At 43.5% G+C, this 21,594-nt stretch overlaps 1 protein-coding gene across 1 annotated transcript; it reads right to left on the bottom strand.

Moving 5' to 3' along the window:
* Nucleotides 1-313: 313 nt before the first annotated feature.
* LOC124648024 lies at nt 314-2,553 on the bottom strand. Its single transcript, XM_047187859.1, has 6 exons — nt 2,448-2,553; nt 2,264-2,345; nt 912-1,032; nt 683-834; nt 374-610; nt 314-320 (listed from the first exon to the last, which is right to left on the bottom strand). The coding sequence occupies exons 1-6, from the start codon at nt 2,473-2,475 to the stop codon at nt 314-316; spliced, it is 627 nt and encodes a 208-aa protein (XP_047043815.1). The 5' UTR covers nt 2,476-2,553.
* Between the last annotated feature and the right edge of the window lie 19,041 nt (nt 2,554-21,594).

The raw sequence follows: 21,594 nt of genomic DNA, 5'->3' as shown, positions 1-21,594 counted from the left end.
AAAATCAGCGACATGAGCTAGCAGACTAAATCAACAACAGATCCATCATATACACAAAGACCACAGTAGCTGGAGGTGGCGGAGTACGCGAGACTGTATCATCAGCGGAAGCACCAGCTGCTTCAGCAGAAGCACCAGACACTGCCTGAGTCCCGACATTTCCAGAACCTTCAGAATCAACACCAGGTAAGCACAAATCCATCAGAAACTAAACTCAAACTAATTAACTTAAGAAAAGCAAGATTGCAACAGAACCTATTTTGTGGCAGGGAGAACTTTGACCGGAATCACCCGAGCTTGCCGAGGTGCTTTTCTAGCAGCTATGAGCGAAGCTTCCAGCCCAACGAACACGGAACTACCCGGAGGATAGAACTTAAGGACCCGGAACCCAATATCTTCAGCACGAAAAGAATACCGAGACACACAGACATCAACAGCATAGCTTCTCCCCGTTAAAGAAGCTATTTCTGCAGGCACATTAGAAATCAGTGAGCAGTTCTCAGCAACCAGGACTTCAGCAGGTTTGCCAACTAAATCCCGCGCCACATCACCAAAGAAAACCATCTCTACCGAAACCTCGTCTCCAGACGCCACCAAAGGGAGACAAAACCTATAAAACAACACCAAAAATGATACCAACTTTATCAAAAATACCATGCGAAAAGAAGCGACAGACACTGACCTTGGGCTTGCACTCTTGCAAGAACACCTTTCTCTGTTACACCTATAGACAGATCCTTCCTCATACGCCTTACAATTACAATCATCACAGGACAAGAACCACCATCCTTTGTTAGGCTGGACACCATCAATCACAATCTTGCTCTGAAATCTCTTGCCTTGCAGAAATGACATGGCATCAACATCCCAACGCACATAACCGAGCAAACTCAGGATCACAAACTGCGTACCGATGCAACATGCGGGTTCATAGCAGACATCTCTGGCACGGTGACGACCTGAATCTCGTCAGACTCATATCGCCGGCCCCTTTCCATAATAAGCTCAATTGGATAATGAGATCCTACCAGCCTGCATATGACAAACCGACAACAGAAGAGTAACGAACTAAAAACTGCAAATAAAAAAATCTGATGATCTTGTATTATAGGAACACCACTCAAAAAACACAGAATAGTAACCTTCTCATGCACGCCAGTGCCACTTTAAAGAAACCAAGAGTAATTCTCGTAAGAAACGTAAAACAGACAACACAAAACGAATATGGTAACAGTATAAAATGTAGTTTAATGCAGAAAACCCTAGCCACTAATAAACATTCTTACTAACTGCGGCTCACATCCTTCTTTCTAAGCAACCACCAAGGACTAACTTTATCACACTCTATTCACTTAATTTTTTCGACAACACATCAAACATCCTACTCTCACAATAAGCCTTACTAACTATGAAACATAATGCCACTAACATATGAATTAAACAAACTGGTAAAACACACTCTCATTTGTTCAAAATATTTGCAGCACCTAAACGATTCTGCAAATCTAACTATGACCCAACTATATATGCATTTCCTAACCTCTTTCATAGACAATAATATAACGCCCTACTACAAACAAACCATATATGGCATACTGCTAAGGAAACATAGCCTAAACTTTTCCACGACCTTATGGATTTACCAACCGCACACACATTTAACAACCCTTATTACCAATCAGATCACGATGGCTTACCAAAAAAATTGAAAGCATCAAAATGTCAATAAATATCATACCAGCATCCACTAACAGGTAATATCAAGCAACTAATATACATAATCAGAACTGCCCGTCACCAAGAAGCAATATTCCTCAAAAAAATAGAGAACCTACCTAAAAAATAGCCACAGCTCCCACAGACTCTCTAAGTGGCCCAATGTTCAATTTCTAATTTATGAAATTAATCCTCGCAACATAGATCTTATTCCTATCTCCACATATCTGATATATATACACCTCTTTTAACCGCATCTAAAAGAGCGAGCCATAAAACAGAACACACTACAGGATTTATCAGATGCGGTCTACAGGGCACATTACCCAACAGCAAAACACCAGGACACAGATCACTTCTACGAAGCCCCTCCTCAACCTCCACCAAAAACAACAAAAAACGCAGTTGAGAAAAAAAGAAAAAAAATAAAACAACAACCAGCAACAGCGACCAACCCCCCTACAATACAAAGCAAAGAACAGATAGATCCTAGTAAATTGAAAATCAAAAGAAACCACAACATGTGAGAAAAGTAAAGATTCAATACCTAGCACGCAAAGCGACAATATCCGGGATATCCATGTTGATGCAAACCTGAGATCCATAGCTAGTAGATAGCTTGAGCACAGCTATAACAACCGCAAGGAAAACAGATTTAACACATTATTAATTCGGTATCCACAAGCTCAAACACTCTCAAAGAAACAAAAAACAGAGGCATGCGAACATACAATCTTGCTTTTTATGGGTGCACCCCATTATTAAAGCAACCACAGGCTCTCTAGAACTATCCTCTATCAAACGACCCAAATCTATGGCCTCCGCATTTCTTCCCCACAGTGCAACCGTCCGCAGTATCCCCGCAGCATGGAAAATATAGTCAGCACATATAAGTAAGCAGCATGTTAACACGACAGAGACAGAGACCACAAACCGTGTATCTGTAAGGCAGAGAGTGCACTTAGAAGTAGAATGTCCCTTCACATCGATGCTCACAAGGGAAGAAACACCCGTCACTATGCCAATCACATCTACAATTACGGAAAAACAAGTCACCATAGTTGAATAATAGCTACACAAATAACATGACAAAAATGCCCCACGTATAATAGCTACGGTCGCACATAAATCACCTGCAAGATAATTCTTATCACCCACGTTTGCAAGTATGTTCTGAAACGATCTAAGCTTGTAAGCATAGCGAGGCAGGCTAAACCAGATTCCTACCTCTCCGGATAAGCATAGCAAAACCATAATCACCAGCCTCGCAACCTAAATTCAGCGTAACGAAAAGTAGCATATTTATTTTCATAAAAGCACACATTAGCTGACAGGTCGTAACTGCAGGCTCGATTTCAGGCACTTCAACTAAAACGCACAACACCTTTACCCCACGTGCATTGTATTAGGACAGCTTAGAATGTAGCAGATGAACAATAAAAACACGAATCTGGCATGCATTATATTAGGGGTGGAAATACAGGCAGATCAGCAAACAAATCCAACTAAGCCGGTCAACAACTTCGTACAGAGAAAAACATATACAGGAACCACATCGATACAGGTGCCGCCCTACAGTACAACTCCTAACTTAATCAGCCTTTTCTCGCTTCAATGATGCCATGAGGTAGTACGATTTTACGAATCACATCTCAGGTAGTAAAACGTAGCAGCATCTCAGAGGGGAAAAAATATCTTATTACAAAGAACAAAGAGCAGCACGCACATAAATCATCCAAAAAAGAAAGAGGAAAATCTCAAGAAGAAGGAAGGTACGTACCTCAGGGAAACCAGCCGGCCGCGCCGGCCGCGCTGGCCGAACGAACAGGCGAAGGGATCCCACCAAAGAACCAGCCCCTCCAGACCTAGATCGCCGAAACAATAGCGTGATTAGCACAGGAACAGGCAAGATTCGCCAGTGCAAAAGAAAGAAAACGCCAGAAGAGCAAAGGAACCGCAGCAGGCAAGATCAACCAGCGGAGAATCGGCCGGAATCGAGACGAAATCTAGCACGCGAAGAGGGAAGAACATGGTCGGTCAAACCTCCACCCCACGCCGACGGAAGAGATAACCAGGCCCGAACAGAACACGCGGCAACCATGCAGAAGCGGGCCAGACCCGAATGGAAGCCAATACACCGACAACGGGCCCCACGGCACCGTCCAAACGCTGAGGAAGCTGGGATTGCAACGGCCTTAACTCTTTTTAAAGAATATGGTAAAGAGGATCGACTTTATATTGTAAACATGCATTACGTGTACTGTATTTCATGATGATGTCTATATATTCATGACGATGTTTGTGGTTTCTTGAGTGATGTATGCATTGCAGATTTGAATGAATAACATAAAACCCCGAAACTCTGCCGCGACAGAGAAATAGCTAGCTTCTCTACCGCGGCAGAGAAACGGTGCTCCACCCTAAACCTCTGCGCGGCAGAGAACCATACATTTTCTTTGCTGCGGCAGAGACCCTTTAATCCCGGTTCGTCTTACGAAACCGGAACCAAAGGTCCTCCACCACGACCCCCCTGGCCGCACCACGTGGAGGACCCTTTAATCCCGGTTTATATTTAAACCGGGACCAAAAATAGAGGGCTTTAGTCCTGATTGTGCAGTCCCGGTTGCACAACCAGGTCTAAAGCTCCAAATGCACCAGGGACTAAATCCCTGTTTTCACTAGTGTATCGCCATTCACCTAATTAGACATGCGGTAGATGATAACAAATAGAGAGGTTTCTGAGATCCTCAGCATTAATCGCACTTGAGAGGTGCCTGAGGTGCTTTATAACCATGGCTGTGTCCTGAATAAGGACCATTTCCTCCTTTTTTTTGCCATGAATCAGAAAGAAAGAACTCAAAATGCACCAAACTGTTTCAGCCTTTAACATAGGCTATTTTTTGCCCTTGTTTTACCATCAGCTGTACTTACACTTATAGGAGCTGACGATCGTAAGGCGAGCTTACACTTTTAGGACCAGTTCCACTTCCATCAACACGATATTGTTTTGCAAAGTAGGTGAACTGTTAATGAGAATTTTATTCGAATACCATACATTGCTTCAAAGACACAAATATCTCCCTCCTACACCCGCTTTTCGCAGACAAAGATCGAGCCGTTAAAATGGTGTGCCCATATTGATTTTTCCCAAATGTAGAACAGAGAAAAAGGCTCGTACAAAACTATAAATCAAGAATTTAATGGTTAATTAATAAACATAAGTAAAAGAACAATAAAATTAAATCAAGCCAGTTCTTTAATGTTCATAAACATGCTGGGCTGGAAGTGATAGTGTCTTCTTGACCTAAACTCCTGTTCATAAAGAAATGCTACCTATTGATTTTCATAAAACTGCCTCTGTAGTCGACCTCTTAGGCATAAAAATGAATTGAATTTTAGTGACATTTGTCACTCTCCTCAAGCGATGCTCAATGATTCTTTCCCAAAATTTCATAGTATGGCTCATAAGATTAATTCCTCGGTAGTTTGTACAAATTTGACTTCTTTATTCTTGAAGATAGGTACTAATATTGATTTTCTCCACTCTTTGGGCATTTTGTCTGACCGAAAAATATGGTTGAGTAGATTAGTTAGCCATACAATTGGCACGTCACCAAGGCTTGTCCACACCTTAATTGGTGCATCATTAGGGCCAATGGGTCTTTCCTCCTTTTATCCTTTTGAGGGCCTTTTTAACTTCAAGCTCTTGGATCATCTGCACCAAAGGAGTCATCCAGCTTGGGAAAAGTGCCCTCGTTCCCATCATCAAATAACCCATCAAAGTATTCCCTCCATCTATTCCGGATCTCTTCATGTTTCACTAGAAGTCGATTAGCCACGTCCTTGATGCATTTAACCATGTTGAGGTCCTCGCCTTCCTCTCCCGAATTTTCGCCATCTTGTAGGTATCCTTCTCGCCTTCCTTTGTCCATAGGCTATCATATAGCTCATCACAGTCCCACCCTTGCTCCACTCAAAACTCGCCTTGCATTCTTCTTGGCCTCTTTGTACTTCACCATGTTGCTTGTGCTTCTACTGTGTGCCAACTCTTGTAGCACTCATTCTTCTCCTTGATAGCCCTAATTTGGACATCCTCATTCCACCACCAAGTGTTCTTATCTTCCGTCTTTTTACCCTTTGTCACTCCAAGCACCTCCCTAGCTACCTTCCGAATGCAAGTACCCATCTTCACCCACATGTTATTCACATCTCCCTCTCCGTCCCATGGTCCTCCTATCAACATCCTCTCTCGAAAGGTCTGTTGCGCTCCCCCTTTGAGCTTCCACCACTTCGTTCTTGTAATTTTGATGCCTTTATCCCGCATCACACGAGCATGAAAACTAAATTTGGCTACCACAAGCTTATGTCGCACCACAACACACTCCCCACAGATAACGTTGCAATCCGAACAAGCCCTCCTATCCCTTCTTCCAGCGATGACAAAGTCAATCTGGCTAGAGTTTTGGCACTATTAAATGTCACTAAGTGAGATTGCCTCTTCCTAAAGAAGGTGTTGGCGACTAGCAAGTCATAGGCTGCCACAAAGTCCAAGATGTCTTTACCCTCCTGGTTTCCATCGCCATACTCGAAGCCTCCATGCACACCCTCAAACATATATTAGTTGTGCCCACGTGGCCATTGAGATATCCTCCAATGAAGTGTTTCTCATTTGTCGGTACACTTCCGGAGACATCCTCCAAGCCCTCCCAAAAATGCCCCTTAGCGTTCGTGTCGAGCCCAACTTGTGGGGCATAAGCACTAGCAACGTCCAGGAGAGGATTCCCAACAACTAGCTTGACTACGATGATCCTATCCCCTTTCTCCAAAGGTCCACTACTTCATCCTTAAGGCTATTATCTATGAGGATGCCTACCCCGTTCCTAGTATCGGATAAATCTGAATACCAAAGCTTGAAGCTGATATTCTCGATTTCCCTCACCTTCTGACCCGCCCATCTAGTCTCCTAGACACAAAGGACACGCCTCCTGATTGCAGCATCTACTAACTCCCGTAGCTTCCCGGCCAAGGACCCTTCGTTCCATCTACCCACCCGTAACCTATTTGCCTCGGCTAGAATCCTTGCCCTTTGCATCCGTCGAGAGAGATTCAAAGACCTTTCTCACTTAACACTACATCCGAGCGAAAATATAGCGTGCCACGAAGGCGGTGGCAGCCTGACCCTTGCTCATTTAACACCACACCTGGGTTCCGATATGGCGCGTTGCTGAGAGGGTTACACCCCAACGAATTTCTGTTAGGTGTAATATCCATAGGAATGAATGGTTTTAACGTTGGCTCGCCAAGCCTATCACAACCCTCATTCTTTACCTGGATTTGGGACCGGCTATTCCTAAAAGGCATAAGCGGAGTTGGCGCTCGAACTTACACTTGAATAAAAATTGTTGTTGGTAAAAAATCATAGAATTTCATGTGCATGGGTTAACTTGATTTGGGTTACAATCTGAAAGCTGATTTCCAGAAACATTTAGTTTTTTTCGCTTCATAACATAGAATATTTAAATGACTAAATTATCCTCAACAATTTCGACTAACGCATTAGCTCACTTTAAACCCCGGCGAGTCCATCTTGCGGCGCACATCAACGGATAACCCCGCTGCACCATGCCGCCAGGACTCGCAATTGTCGATGTTGTAGATGCAACACTACTCTATGAGAAGACCCCTCCAGCTAGAACTTGTTCCAAAACAATTCCCCACAACATCGAAAGTGTTGCCGTCGTCTGATCCAGAAGACCCAGATCTAGGGTTTCACTTTCCCCCGAAACACTCGTGCGGGGCAGTAAGATTCACAATGATGACACCTTCAACAAGGTATTGACTCCCCCGGGCGGTGCCATTGTCATCCCCCACCGATGGAGCATCACCTCCCAGATCCACCACGAGCCAAGCGGCCATAGGGGAGGGATCTGCCTCCACGCCTCACCACATATCTGCCTTGAGGATGTTGTTGATCAGACAAGTCTGGCCTCCGTGATGGTCGCCATCCCCGCGATACCTCCCACATTCCACCTATGACGCTCTGGGGCATGCCCGTCCTCACCCTTTGTCTTTATCAGGCGGGTGTGGCTGCCACCGCCGGCAGCGGCATCGGTCTTGAGGAGGAACTGGGGACACTTGCTAGGAGATCGGTGGGTAACCTCCGGAGTGGTGGTGGGAGGATGGGGGAGGGGGATCGCCAAGGGGGAGGAGCCAGTGGCAGGGGAGAGGGCTGGCCGGCGCTCGGAAGGAACCCTAGTCCCTAGGACATCATGATATTAGCTGCTGCCGTGGGCTTTCACACACCTTTCTTGACACCGACAAAGCCTATTTCTCCCACTTCGGTGAGTAGGGGAGTCGCCGATGGGACCAGGAGGGTCTCTGGCGGTACGAACAAGTGTGTCGCCCGTTGTTTTGATGGGACCAAGAGAGTCACCGTCTTTTCTTCTCACAAGACCAGGAGGGTCGCCGTCTCAAATGACACCAGCTGGGTATCTTCGTCGTTGATGGGACCATGAGGGTCACTGTCTCCATCGCCCGCTTAGGCTGGTGCGATGGGATCAGGAGGATCCCCATGCATCAATGCTTCATCGCCACGGTCTCTCACGTCATGTCCTTCGGGTGGGAGTGCTTGGGATGGTCAAGCAAATGGAGCGGACGGGATCTCCAACAATGGATGAGGTGATTGCCTTTGGTGGCATCGCGGACCCATCAAACTGCGGACGGCGGTCGAGCTAGCGCATCCGGGCGCATCCTAATGCTGATGCACCACAGCTGGAGATGATGCAACGACACAACTCTTCGACACCTAGATGGAGTAGTAGTTATATTAAGAAGCTTTCTTTTGTTGCTTTACCAGATTCTGAGATAGATAGTAGAACTGCTAGATTGGGAATCTCGTTGAGGGAGTCTTCAAATCATGTTAAAAATTCTATTAAATCTATTAAAGAATTAGAAGAGTCAAGAAATTTGGTTTTTCTTAATAAAAGCTTACCTCTGGTTGATGAAGGTATATCAAGTTTAATTTTAAACAAAACCTATCAGAAGATTTGTTAGACTAGCACAATACCCGTGCGTTGCTACGGATAAACGAACTAAACACACCCGGCCTAAAAACAATTAAATCTTGTTATCATTGGCCGCAAATGATCAACTAAAACACTCTTTTTTACCATTTCCAAATTAACACATGTTTAATTTCTAAGAAGTATTCCATTTTTTCTTCTATGCGCAAAAGTCATTTCTCGGAGTTGAATGCCATCAATTGCAAGATGAACCATTTGACTGCTATTTTACAATATTATGGAATAGAACATCTGAATTAAATGTTTGAGACAAAAAATGTACATACCTATTTTTATTTTGCATAATCAGGCTGCGAAAAACTCACCAATACAAGCATGCCTTGGCATGAAATGAACATTTCCAACGCCAAGGCGCTGGAGATGAAAAACTGACAATCAGCGCCAAACCTTGTATTCTATTGACTTGGGTTTGAATATAGTTAGATAGCACTATGTCAGAAGCTGCCTAAGAAAAGAAAAAAAAAGGATTCTTGCATCCTCAATTCCTTTGCATGATCTGGCACAACAAAACTCCTAATCATGGAATATGTAAACAAATTTCTAATAGTGATCATCTATTACACGTTGTTGGCACAATCTATAGGTCATAAATTACTTCCGAAGTTGAACAAAAAGTCTCACAATTTTGTAGGAAGCTTGATTCTTATGCAATGTAGTTGATGAGTTGCAAAACAGAGCATAAATAAATAGACAATTTTCATTGTAAAGATCACGTTTTTTTTGGTAAACTACAGTAAAACTTCATACATAGTTTTTGGATTTCACTTACTCCTAGCAGTAAAACACCTTGAACTTGAAGAACATATCTGGGTTCAGACATTGCCATTTACTAAACCAAGCAGTACATCGCTGTCGCTGCCAAGGACCAAGGTAAACTAATGCCACTTCTCAGCTGCTACCGGTTAGCATTCAGTTAACTCAATTCAGCAAACACACACTATTACGGATATACAAACTTAGCTATCTGTCTGTTATCTTCATCCTCCGCAAGTCCGCAATCCGCACGCGCACGAGCAGGTCCAAAACCATACCGACGGCCGTGTACCAGCACGAGCTCCCTCGTCACCTGGCTCCTCCGGTTGGCTGGATGCCAACCCAACCCCAACAAAACTCCAGGCGCTGCCGAACCTAGATGCCGCCCCCTCTACTCCACCGCACCACAATCGCCCCTCCTCCTTCCATGGTCGGCACTGTCCTCTCTGCCCCTACCACTTCTTAGCGGCGCGGCCTCGCGCGCTCTCCCTAACCAGATGCCTCCTCTGCTCGGTCGTAGGACGCACGTACCTGCAGCGTGAAAGGGGCGAGATCCAGAGAGGAGTGAGGCGCCGACGACCTGCCTCACCCGAGGCGGAGAGGACGGGATGAGCTTCCAGGCGGCGTGAGATTGGGGAAGACTGGAAGAGGAACCAGGGGTAAAAAAAAATGTTATAATCACTGATAAGGGAGGACTGCGGGTTGATTTTTACATAACCGAGGGGCTAAATGAAAACCTGCGGACGTACGACGTACGGTCCGATTCCAAACTAATAGTAAAGATGAGTATGAGAGGGTGCATGACGACCATGAGGGTTTAGTGCACTTTCACGTGAAAGCAAAACGTGCTTCTGCTAAAGTACCAGTGGCTCGCCTTAGTGTGCGACGTAGCAGACTAAAACATATAAATAAGCGAAAAACATGAAATATATTTGGTGGAATAGTGACAGTCTAGGAGACACTGCAAAACATTTGTTTATCTATGAAACATTGCGGGTACACAAATTAGATTTTGTTGTCTTATTAGAGACATGACGATCTAATTTCTCTGCACCTTTTTTTAAACACTTGTCAGGAGGTTTAGACTACATGTGGTATTGTCTACCCCCTCATGGCCGGTCTGGTGGAATTTTGGTGGGCGTTAATATAGTCTATAACGATCCAGCGAGTGGAGACTGGTGACTTTTGTGTTAAACTTTTTGTAAAATCAAAGGTTGATGATTTTGAGTGGATATTAGTGGGTGTGTATGGGGCAGCCCAAGATGAGATTTCCTTGCGGAGGTAGTACATATTTGCAATACTTAGACTCTTCTTATGTTGGTAGGAGGTGATTTTAATATCATAAGACGATAAGAAGAGAAACATAACGATAATTTAAATGCTCGCTGGCTTTGTTGTTTAATGCCATCATTGAGAATCTTGATCTAAGAGAGATCAATCTCTCTGGTCGGCAGTTCACATGGGCTAGTAGAAGAGAGAATCCAACCTATGAAAAGTTAGACCGTGTTCTAGCTAATGTAGAGTGGGAACATAAATTTTCATTGGTGTCGGTGCGTGCTCCGACTCGTGCGGGGTCTCATCATACACCACTTCTTATTGATTCAGGAGACTCGGCTCACCGAGAATCATTTCTCTTTTGAACTGTCATGGAATGCGCAAGGATGGTTTTTATGAGATGATCAAAAGTGAATGCAACTCTGTTCGGTCAGGAAGCTCTCCTGTTGAAAGATGGCAAAATAAAATGAGGTATCTAAGACAATTTTTTCGTGGTTGGGCTAAGAACTTAAGTGGCGTCTATAAGAAGGAAAAAGAGCGACTTATCCTTATTATAGATGAACTCGATTTAAAAGCTGAATCGACTCCTCTTAGTGTCGCCGAGAGGGCGGCAAAAAAAGAGGCTGATGCTAGCTTAGCTAAACTAAGGCGCGATGAAGAGACCGAATGGGCTCAGCGCGCTAAGGTAAAATACATCCAAGAAGGGGGAAATAATACGAAATATTTTCACCTGATTGCTAATGGAAAGCATCGGAAAAAAGAGTTTCCAGCTAGAACAAGATGAAGGGACTATAGTGGGTCAAGAAAACCTTTAATTTTTTATAACTGAGCACTATAATAAATTATTTGGTGCACCGGTACAAAGCTATTTCAGCATGAGAGAATAAGTCACTCATGATATTACTCAGTTATCTGAGGAGCAGAGTACTATTCTCACATCACCTTTCACAGAAGAGGAGGTGTTAGAAGAAATCTCTCAAATGGAGCACAATAAAACCCCAGGACCAGATGGGTTTCCTGCGGAGTTTTATCAAAAAAATTGGGATGTCATTAGAATTGATTTGATTGCACTCTTTTTGCAATTAAAAAATAGGAACTTACCTTTATATAAGTTGAACTTTGGGGTTATCACGCTCTTACCTAAGAAGGAAGATGCGAGTAGAATTGAGCAATATAGACCCATTTGACTACTTAATGCTAGTTTCAAAGTTTTTACTAAAGTTGGAACTAATCATGCAACAGTAATTGTACAAAAAGTAGTGCGTCCTACTCAGTTGGCTTTCATACCTAGGAGAAACATCCTAGACGGGGTATTCTCCACGAGACCATTCATGAAATTCATAGGAAAAAATGGATGGTGTTCTGTTCAAAACTGATTTTGAGAAAGCATATGATAAAATTAAATGGTCTTTCCTTCAACAAGCTTTGCGAATGAAAGGATTCCCACCACAGTGGTGTGAATGGATTGCAAGGTTTCTTCAAGGTGGGAGCCTAGGCATTAAACTGAATGATGATATCAGACATTATTTTCAAACGCTAAAGGGGCTCCGACAGGGAGATCCTTTGTCTCCTATCTTATTTAATATCATCGCCGATATGTTAGCTATCCTCATTGCAAGGGCAAAGGAGGATGGTCAAATAGGTGGTTTAGTTCTGCATCTAGTTGATGGCGGTATTTCTATTCTACAATATGCAGAAGATACTATTTTATTTATGGAACATGATTTAGCTAAAGCCATAAACATGAAACTAATTTTGTGTTTTTTCGAACCACTATCTAGGCTGAAAATAAATTTTCATAAGAGCGAGATTTTTTGTTTTGGTAAGGCAAAGGAGGTGGAGAGTGACTACCGAAACATATTTGGGTGTGACATAGGAACTTTACCCTTCAAGTAAATTCCTATTCGTTATAGGAAATTACTAAATAAGGAATGGAAGCCAATTGAAAATTGCTTTGAGCGCAAGCTTGCATCTTGGTTAGGCAAAATTCTCTCGTATGGAGATCGTTTTGTGCTAATAAATTCCGTCCTCACTAGCCCGTAAATGTGCTTGCTTTCTTTCTTTGAGATACCCATTGGGGTAAAAAAAAAAAGACTTGATTTTTATAGGTCACGTTTTTTCTGGCAAAGTGATGGACTTAAAAAGAAATATATATAGACAAAGTGGAATATCATTTGTCTTCCTAAAGACCAAGGGGGCCTAGGGATTTATGTACTTGAGTTAAAGAATAAGTCTTTGTTATGCAAATGATTATTTAAGCTACTTTCAGAGGAAGGAGTGTGGCAACAATTATTGCATAACAAGTATCCCCATGGAAAAACTCTTTCCCAAGTCCAACCTAAACCCAATGACTTCCCCTTTGGAAGGGGATCATGGGGTGTGTGGTGACCCTGCATACCACTGCATGTTGTAGTATGCCAGTCGTTGATATAACATTCACGAAGTACCATTCCGCAAATATTACATCCCTCAGAATAGTACAACAGAACATAGCAGGTCCATAACTCATTCATTTATTATTACAAATATCATACACATGTCGTCTCGGAGCTCCTCTTGGGTCCTAAGAGGAATACTCCTGGGTTCGAGGCGAACCCAACTTAGCTTACAATATAAGAGTCTCATTAAGTTATACATTTATTTCTTCGAGCGACTAAATACTAAGAGTTCGGGCTGCTCGGCTACTACTACTAGTCGAGATGTTCAGGCTTGATCTCCTCCGGAAGCCTCCCGGTTCCGTAGACGATGAGGTAGTCTACGCCTTCGATACCTCCGGAGAGGTCTGGTTCTTCATAGCCGATGATCTCGGCTCCTTCATTGTTGTCGTAGTCCTCCTCCAGACGATTCAGACAATCTAAGCATGGGATTTAAGAGTGGTATGAGTACGAGCGTACTCAACAAGTTCATTATAGATAAGAGGTGTTTAATGCACTAGCTACGATATTAGACCGGAAAGTCTAATACCAATGCAAGTTTTGGTAAACATTTCTTCAAGAGATTGCTTTTATTCCAAAGAGCTATGTCCGTCGGCCTTCACCGGTTTACTAGAACTTCATGGAGCTCCTTTCCGGCCGCGTTCGCAGTTCCTTATCCCGGAACAGGGAGTGACGAGTCACGATTCTTTACACTCTGCAGAGGTGTGTTGCTTTACCCATAAGAGATCTTAACCTTGGTGCCAACCGGGCAGCTTTCCCGTCCACACTTCCTTTGGTGTGAGGCCCGGTATAAGGTCTAGCCAATCATGTTCCTCCGCTACCTCGAACACCCACCCGTTCTTGCATGCCCCGACCCTGGGTCCACGCCGGTCCCATTATTCCCGTAATTTCGGGGTGGACCCCGACCACGACGACGAGTCTTGGGCTCTACCATACACTCCTACGCCGGTAGCTGCAACCCATCATAGACCGCATTACCGTGGGGAATTAGAATGGGATCCCCACCCTCCGGTTGTTCCGCAAGACACAACTGCTACGGCAAGCAATGCTTTACCGTGGGGAATTAGAATGGGATCCCCACCCTCCGGTTGTTCCGCCAGATACAACTGCTACGGTAAGCGCATCCGTTGATGAACGAGAGGTGGAAACACTTTTGACTACTCCGTCCCACTCCGGATCTTATGGTTAACACGGGTATTACGGCACAAGAATCACTGGCGACATTTGTTGTTTAATCCTAGATGGATATAAACCCGTGCAATGGAACCTCCACCATATCAACACAATCCATGGTTCCATTGCCCACCACATAGTCATATTCATAGTTATGAAAGTAGTGGTTTTGATTTTTATGCAATAGTGATAACCATAATACTTTGCAAGTAATTTGATAGAAATACTCAAATGACATGAGCAAGTGATGAACTTGCTCGAACACCGCAAAGTTCTGCAGTTGGAAGGTGTGGACTGACCCTTGTCCTCTGTTTCTGAAAAATAGCATCATTGTCCGATAAGGGCAATGGTTAAAGAAGCAATTATGCATGATTCCTGTTTTAGGGTTTGTTCCCCCTTCCGATGACATTATTATTTTATGTAAGATGTTGATACTAAGATTGATTTGGAGATACTCGTTTAAAGTAAATTACAACCTTGAAATGTTGTCAAGGTGTTTTTAAAGTCCAATTGCATTAATGGACTTATTTTCTTTATTGAAAATAATATGTGTGATTTAAATCATTATTTAAATCATCAAATTAAGACTTATTCTTAATTGTCTTCAAAAATTCTCTTTGATATTTTATTTGGATAGAGAATTTTATGCTGATTGATTTTCATATTTTTAATTATTTTTTTAGAGCTCTTATCAATTTTCTATTTAATTTCAAAGTTTCTGGTTTTAAATGAAATTGTGAAATGTCTATATTGCCCCTGGGCCCACCTGTCAGGGTGGCCCAACGGGTTGAGTCTAACCCGAGCCGCCCCAACCGGCTCGGTCGGACCCAGACGCGCTCTTCCTCTCCCCTCTCGCGAAACCCTAACCTCTCCCGCGACGCGGTGGTCGCCAGCGCCGTCGCCGCTTTGTTCCGACCACCTCCGGCCATCGCCGGCGGTGAGATGGGGCGCATCTGCACCGCCTCGTGACGGCGCACCAGATCTACGGCGTCCATCTGGTCCCCGCCGCCGCCGCTTCTCGTCCCCAACGCATCTGCGACACGGCCGTGGCGATTCCTGGCGATTCGTCGTCCGCTGACGATCCAGGCGCCGCACCGCGACGTGGCCGTGTGCCTCGCCGTGGTGGTGCTGGGGCGTTTGCGCCCGGCGACGCCCGGCCTGGCTGCGGCCTGGCGCTGCCGTGTTTGGCCCGTGCCGCCGTGCCGCCATGGGCACGCTGCGGTGCTCTGCTCCAGGTGTGTGTGCCTCCTTCTCTCCTGTCTTCTCTACCTCCTCTCCTTCCTCTGGATGCCTTGGCCTCCACCTTGTTGTGCTGCTGCTGCTACGCTGATGTGCTCTGCGCCACCTTGCTCTGGTACTACCTTGATGTGCTAGTTGCTACTGCCTACATGCGCCATGAATTCTAGCTGTTGTGCTTGTGCTATTGCCATGCGTATGCTTGATGACCCAGAAGTATAGGGGGTGTATCGTAGTATCTTCGATAAGTAAGAATGTCGATCCCAACGAGGAGCAGAAGGTGTTGACAAGCAGTTTCGATGAAGGATTCACTATAAATGCTCACAGACAAGTATTCGGGGGTTTTGATATAGCAGATGAAATAAGTACAAGTAAGTAAAGTGCGAGAGAAATAATTGCAGCGAGTGGCCCAATCCTTTTTAGCACAAAGGACAAGCCGGTTTGTTTACTTATAATGACCAAACGTTCTTGAGGACACACGGGATTTTAGTCTAGTGCTTTCGCTACATGCAGCTGAGTAATCTTCATTGTTTTGATAAGTGTTGTGTGGGTGAACCTATGCTAATGTACCGCCCTTCCTAGGACTAATACATACTTGTGATTATACCCCTTGCAAGCATCCGCAACTACAAGAAAGTAATTAAGATAAATCTAACCACGACCTTAAACTGCGAGATCCTGCGATCCCTCCTGCATCGATATACCAACGGGGGTTTAGGTTTACGTCACTCCGGCAACCCCGCAATTGGCAAACGAGTACAAGATGCATTCCCCTAGGCCCATAAATGGTGAAGTGTCGTGTAGTCGACGTTCACACGACACCACTAGAAGAATAACACCACAACTTAAATATCATAACATTGAATATTACTCAACCATAATTCACTACTAACATTTAGACTTCACCCATGTCCTCAAGAACTAAACGAACTACTCACGAGACATCATATGGAACATGATCAGAGGTGATATGATGATGAATAACAATCTGAACATAAACCTTGGTTCAATGGTTTCACTCAATAGCATCAATAACAAGTAGAAATCGATACCGGGAGAGTTTCCCCTATCAAACAATCAAGATCAAACCCAAATTGCTACAGCGGTGACGATGTCCAGCGGTGGAGATGGCGGTGATGATGGTGGAGATGGTGATGATGGTGATGGAGATGATGTCCAGCTCGATGACGGTGACGATGGCGTCGATTTCCCCCTCCGGGAGGGAATTTCCCGGCGGATTCCTGCCCGCCGGAGAGCTCTTTTCTCTCTGGTGTTCTCCGCCCCACAGAGGCGGCTGTAACCCTTCGTGAGGATTCCTCTGTGGCTTAGGTCTTCGGGACGAAGGGTTTCGCGAAGAAAAGGAGGCGAAAGGGGCTGTGGGGGCCCCACACCACATGGTGGCGCGTCCAGGCCATGGGCCGCGCCGCCTATGGTGTGGGCCCACCTTGGGTCCAGCTGGCTCCCCCTTCGGCTTCCTTCGTCATCCGGAAAAATAGGATTTTTGGTAAAATTTCCTTCCACGAGTTGATCTTCCGAAATATTGCATCCTGACGGTGCTTTTTCCAGCAGAATCCTGGCTCCGGTGCTCGATCTCCAAATAATCATGAAACATGCAAAATAGATGAAATAACATAAGTATTGTGTCCCAATATGAAATATATCAATGAATAACGGAAAATTATGATATAAAATAGTGATGCAAATTGGACGTATCAACTCCCCCCAAGCTTAGACTTCGCTTGTCCCCACGCGAAACTGAACTCGGTAAACAGGACCACATGTTTATGGAGTGAAGAGTCGATAAATAAAATACGGGCAAGAAGCATCATATTCATTCACACAAGACATTATAGTAAACAACTTCCTCATATAACTCAACTTGAAACAAGTATAAGGTAATCACAAATAAAGGTGCATAAGGAATCATAATTGGTGATGGCAAACTTTGTTCTTGGTCAGAGAACAGTTAACAGATTATACTTATCTATTGAGCGAGCGCTCTCATATTAAAGCTTATGGTAAACTTGCATACTCAATCATATTAATCATTGATGACTTTCAAAGCTATATTCATTCAGGTAAAACTTGTACTAAACAAGAAAGAGTAAAGACATGATGAAGCAAATCACAATATAATAGTTTGATCACAACAACTCAAATGCTTGCTTGAGATGGAGGGAAATAGGTTTACTGACTCAACATAAAGTAAAAGACATGCCCTTCGCAGAGGGAAGCAGGGATTAAATCATGTGCTAGAGCTTTTTCAGTTTTGAAATCATATAAAGAGAATAAAAGTAAAGTTTTGAGAGGTGTTTGTTGTTGTCAACGATCGGTAGCGGGTACTCTAACCCCCTTGCCAAACGAGACCTCCAAAGAGCGGCTCCCATGAAGGACGTTATCTCTACCAGCAAGGTAGATCATCCCTCTTCTCTTTTGTTTACACATGTATTTTAGTTTATTTAAGGATGACACTCCCCCCAACCTTTGCTTACACAAGCCATGGCTAACCGAATCCTCGGGTGCCTTCCAACAATCTCATACCATGGAGGAGTGTCTATTGCAAAATTAAGTTGCTTACCGATGAATCGAGCAAAACACGTGAAGAGAATTATTAATGAAAGTTGATTAATTGGGGCTGGGAACCCCGTTGCCGGCTCTTATTGCAAAATTATAGGATAAGTGGATGAAGCCACTAGTCCATTAGTGGAGGCTGCCTAACAAGACTGAAAGATAAAACACCACATACTTCCTCATGAGCTATAAAACATTGACACAAATAAAGAGTAATAAGTTTTGAATTGTTTAAAGGTAGCACATGAAGTATTTACTTGAAATGGCAGAAAATACCATGCAGTAGGTAGATATGGTGGACACAAATGGCATAGGTTTGGGTTTAGGTTTGGATGCACGAGAAGTATTCCCTCTCAGTACAGGTCTTTGGCTAGCAAGGTTAATTAGCAAGCATAAGAGTTGAGGGAAACAAACAAATATACATGTGATAGAAACAATCATGCATCTTACTTGTAAGCACAAACAGTTTTAACTTTAGAATACTAAGCTAAGGACTGATAAGAAAGATAATAATATCTTCTACATGTATTTCCTCTATTCTTCTTAAACTCAAAGTGTTGTTGCTATTGACCATTGCTAAGTTTGCCAAAACCAAATAGATTTACTTGATGCTCCCAAAGTGGTACCAATACTAAAATCAAGATCAATCATATAGTAGAAATTGCAAACTAAAATAAGGTGTGCAATATGTAAATGATAAGACTTCTCATTAATATTCCATAACGATAACTCACACCAAGGGATACATAGACAAACTAGAGGAGAGATACTTCCTCACTGCAACCCATCTTATACGATAACTTCCCTACTCATGAATGACACTACTTGATAGTAAAAAGTAAAAGGTAGTGATGATGTGATACCGCGGCACTCCCCCAAGCTTGGAACAAACCAAGGGGATGCCAATACCGATGATGGATTACTCCTTTGGCGATGGTGGTGATGAATTCCTCACAAGCTTCTCCACAAGCTCCTGAAGCTCGTCAATCTTGTACATGAGGTTGCGGATCATCTCCGAATTGTGCTCGACGCGATTAAGAAGTATGTCCGACGGCGAGTCCCAATTTTTGGAGTTATTTCCCCAACCTTCAGCTTCAGGCTTCGTCCTTCCTGCATTGTTAGAACGATCTATATCCCAATTGCTAGGCAATGCTGCCTTGGGAGTCCTTTCAATTTGATTATTGTAGATTAGATTGCGGAAGGGATGGTGAATGCCTGAAGAAGATGTCCTTGGAGCTAGGTAATGACGTGGAAATCCTCCTCCGGTTCTAATCCGTGCGCTCTTCTTGGCGTTGAACGGGTTTGACACCACTCCGATGCTTGCAATGGTGGTGCGCAGGCGCTCTTGCGGAACTTCTTCGACTTCCTCTTCATCCTCCTTTACTTCTTCCTTGACGCTCTTGTCCTCTTCTTTCCACTCACGATCTTGATTATCTTCATCCGGAAGCTCCTTGCCCTTGTTCTTGGAGACCATGGTGCTTCTAAACTGAAAACAGATCTGGCGAAACAGCTCGAAACAAAACACGTCGAGAAAACGATATACGGACCTCCGAGGGTCCGGGGGATTATATAATAAAAAATTTCAGAACAAACGGAAAGTACCAGGTCGAACCGAGTCGGAAAGGGGCGACGAGGCGGTGCCACCATAGGGCGGCGCGGGCCCAGGCCAGGCCGCGCCGGCTCGTGGTGGCACGCCCTCGTGCGTCTTTTCCACTCCGTTTCGATCTCGTAATTTTTCATATTTTCCAAAAACAGCAAAAATATTGTTCGGAAAGTAAATTGCGAACTTTGCATTACCAGATCTTGTTACCTATTCAAAGTCGAGTTACGGCGGACTGTCAATTTGTCCTTTGATGAAAGCCTCCGGTGTTTCCACTTGAATAATATCAACATCAACATTATAAGAATCACCCGAGATATAATGCTTGAGTATTTGTCCATTCACCACTTGCGTAGCATTGCCTTGGAGAGAGCTAATTTTAATTGCTCCTGAACGATACACCTCCTCAACAACATATGGTCCTTCCCATTTCGAGAGTAATTTCCCCGCAAAGAATCTGAGACGAGACCGATACAATAGGACTTTATCTCCAATATTAAACTCTCTTTTGATGATCCTTCTATCATGCCATTTCTTAACTTTTTCTTTAAAGAGTTTAGCATTTTCATAAGCTTCACTTCTCCATTCATCTAGAGAACTTAATTGTAGCAACCTCTTATTACCGGCAAGTTTAGGATCTTTATTTAATTCTCTAACAGCCCAATAAGCTTTGTGTTCTAGTTCTAAAGGTAAATGACAAGCTTTTCCGTAAACCATTTTATAAGGTGACATTCCCATGGGGTTTTTATAAGCAGTTCTATAAGCCCATAGTGCTTCTTTCAATTTACTAGCCCAATTCTTTCTAGATTTATTAACGGTCTTTCCCAAAATAGATTTAATCTCTCTATTTGATAATTCTACTTGACCACTAGTTTGAGGGTGATAAGCGGAAGCAATTCTATGATTAATACCATACCTAGCAAGAGTTTTTCTAAAACCTCCATGAATAAAATGAGAACCTCCATCAGTCATAATATATCTAGGTACTCCAAATCTAGGAAAAATAATATCTAAAAGCATTTTTAAAGAGGTCTCACCGTCGGCACTTTTTGTAGGTACGGCTTCCACCCATTTAGTTACATAATCAACAGCAACAAGTATATGAGTGTTACCTTCTGAAGAGGGAAAAGGTCCCATGAAGTCAAATCCCCAACAATCAAACGGTTCAATAACAAGAGTATAATTCATAGGCATTTCATTGCGTACGGAAATATTACCAACCCTTTGACATTCATCACAAGATAAAATAAACTTCCTTGCATCTTTGAAGAGAGTTGGCCAATAAAAACCTGATTGTAGAACCTTTTGCGCGGTTCTATCTCCGGCGTGATGTCCTCCATAAGCACTACCATGACATTTACTCAATATCTCTTGTTGTTCATATTCGGGAACACACCTTCGCAGAATACCATCCACTCCTTCTTTATATAAGTGTGGGTCATCCCGAAATAATGCCTCAAGTCATAAAAGAATTTCCTCCTCTGCTGAGCTGAAAAGGTTGGAGGCAAGTACTTGGAAACAATAAAGTTAGCATAATCGAGCATACCAAGGACTGTCTCGCGAGCTCACCTTTATTACAACCAATTGTTCATTTGGAAAACTATCATTAACAGGAACAGGATCATAAGCAATATTTTCCAATCTAGACAAATTATCGGCAACCGGATTATCGGCACCTTTCCTATCTACAATATGTAAATCAAATTCTTGCAAAAGAAGTACCCATCTAATAAGCCTTGGCTTAGCATCTTTC

This window comes from Lolium rigidum, chromosome 1 (genome assembly GCF_022539505.1).
Source record: "Lolium rigidum isolate FL_2022 chromosome 1, APGP_CSIRO_Lrig_0.1, whole genome shotgun sequence".
NCBI lineage: Eukaryota > Viridiplantae > Streptophyta > Magnoliopsida > Poales > Poaceae > Lolium > Lolium rigidum.
The sequence above is the reverse complement of the archived record's forward strand: the minus strand, read 5'-3'. Positions and strand labels throughout refer to the sequence as shown.

Coding starts and splice junctions, on each gene's coding strand:
- LOC124648024 (XM_047187859.1), bottom strand. CDS start 2,475: ATGGGGTGCACCCATAAAAAGCAAGATT. Junction 1,033..2,263: donor ATTGTCGCTTTGCGTGCTAG/GTATTGAATCTT, acceptor TGTCATATGCAG/GCTGGTAGGATCTCATTATC. Junction 835..911: donor TGAACCCGCATGTTGCATCG/GTACGCAGTTTG, acceptor CTGCAAGGCAAG/AGATTTCAGAGCAAGATTGT.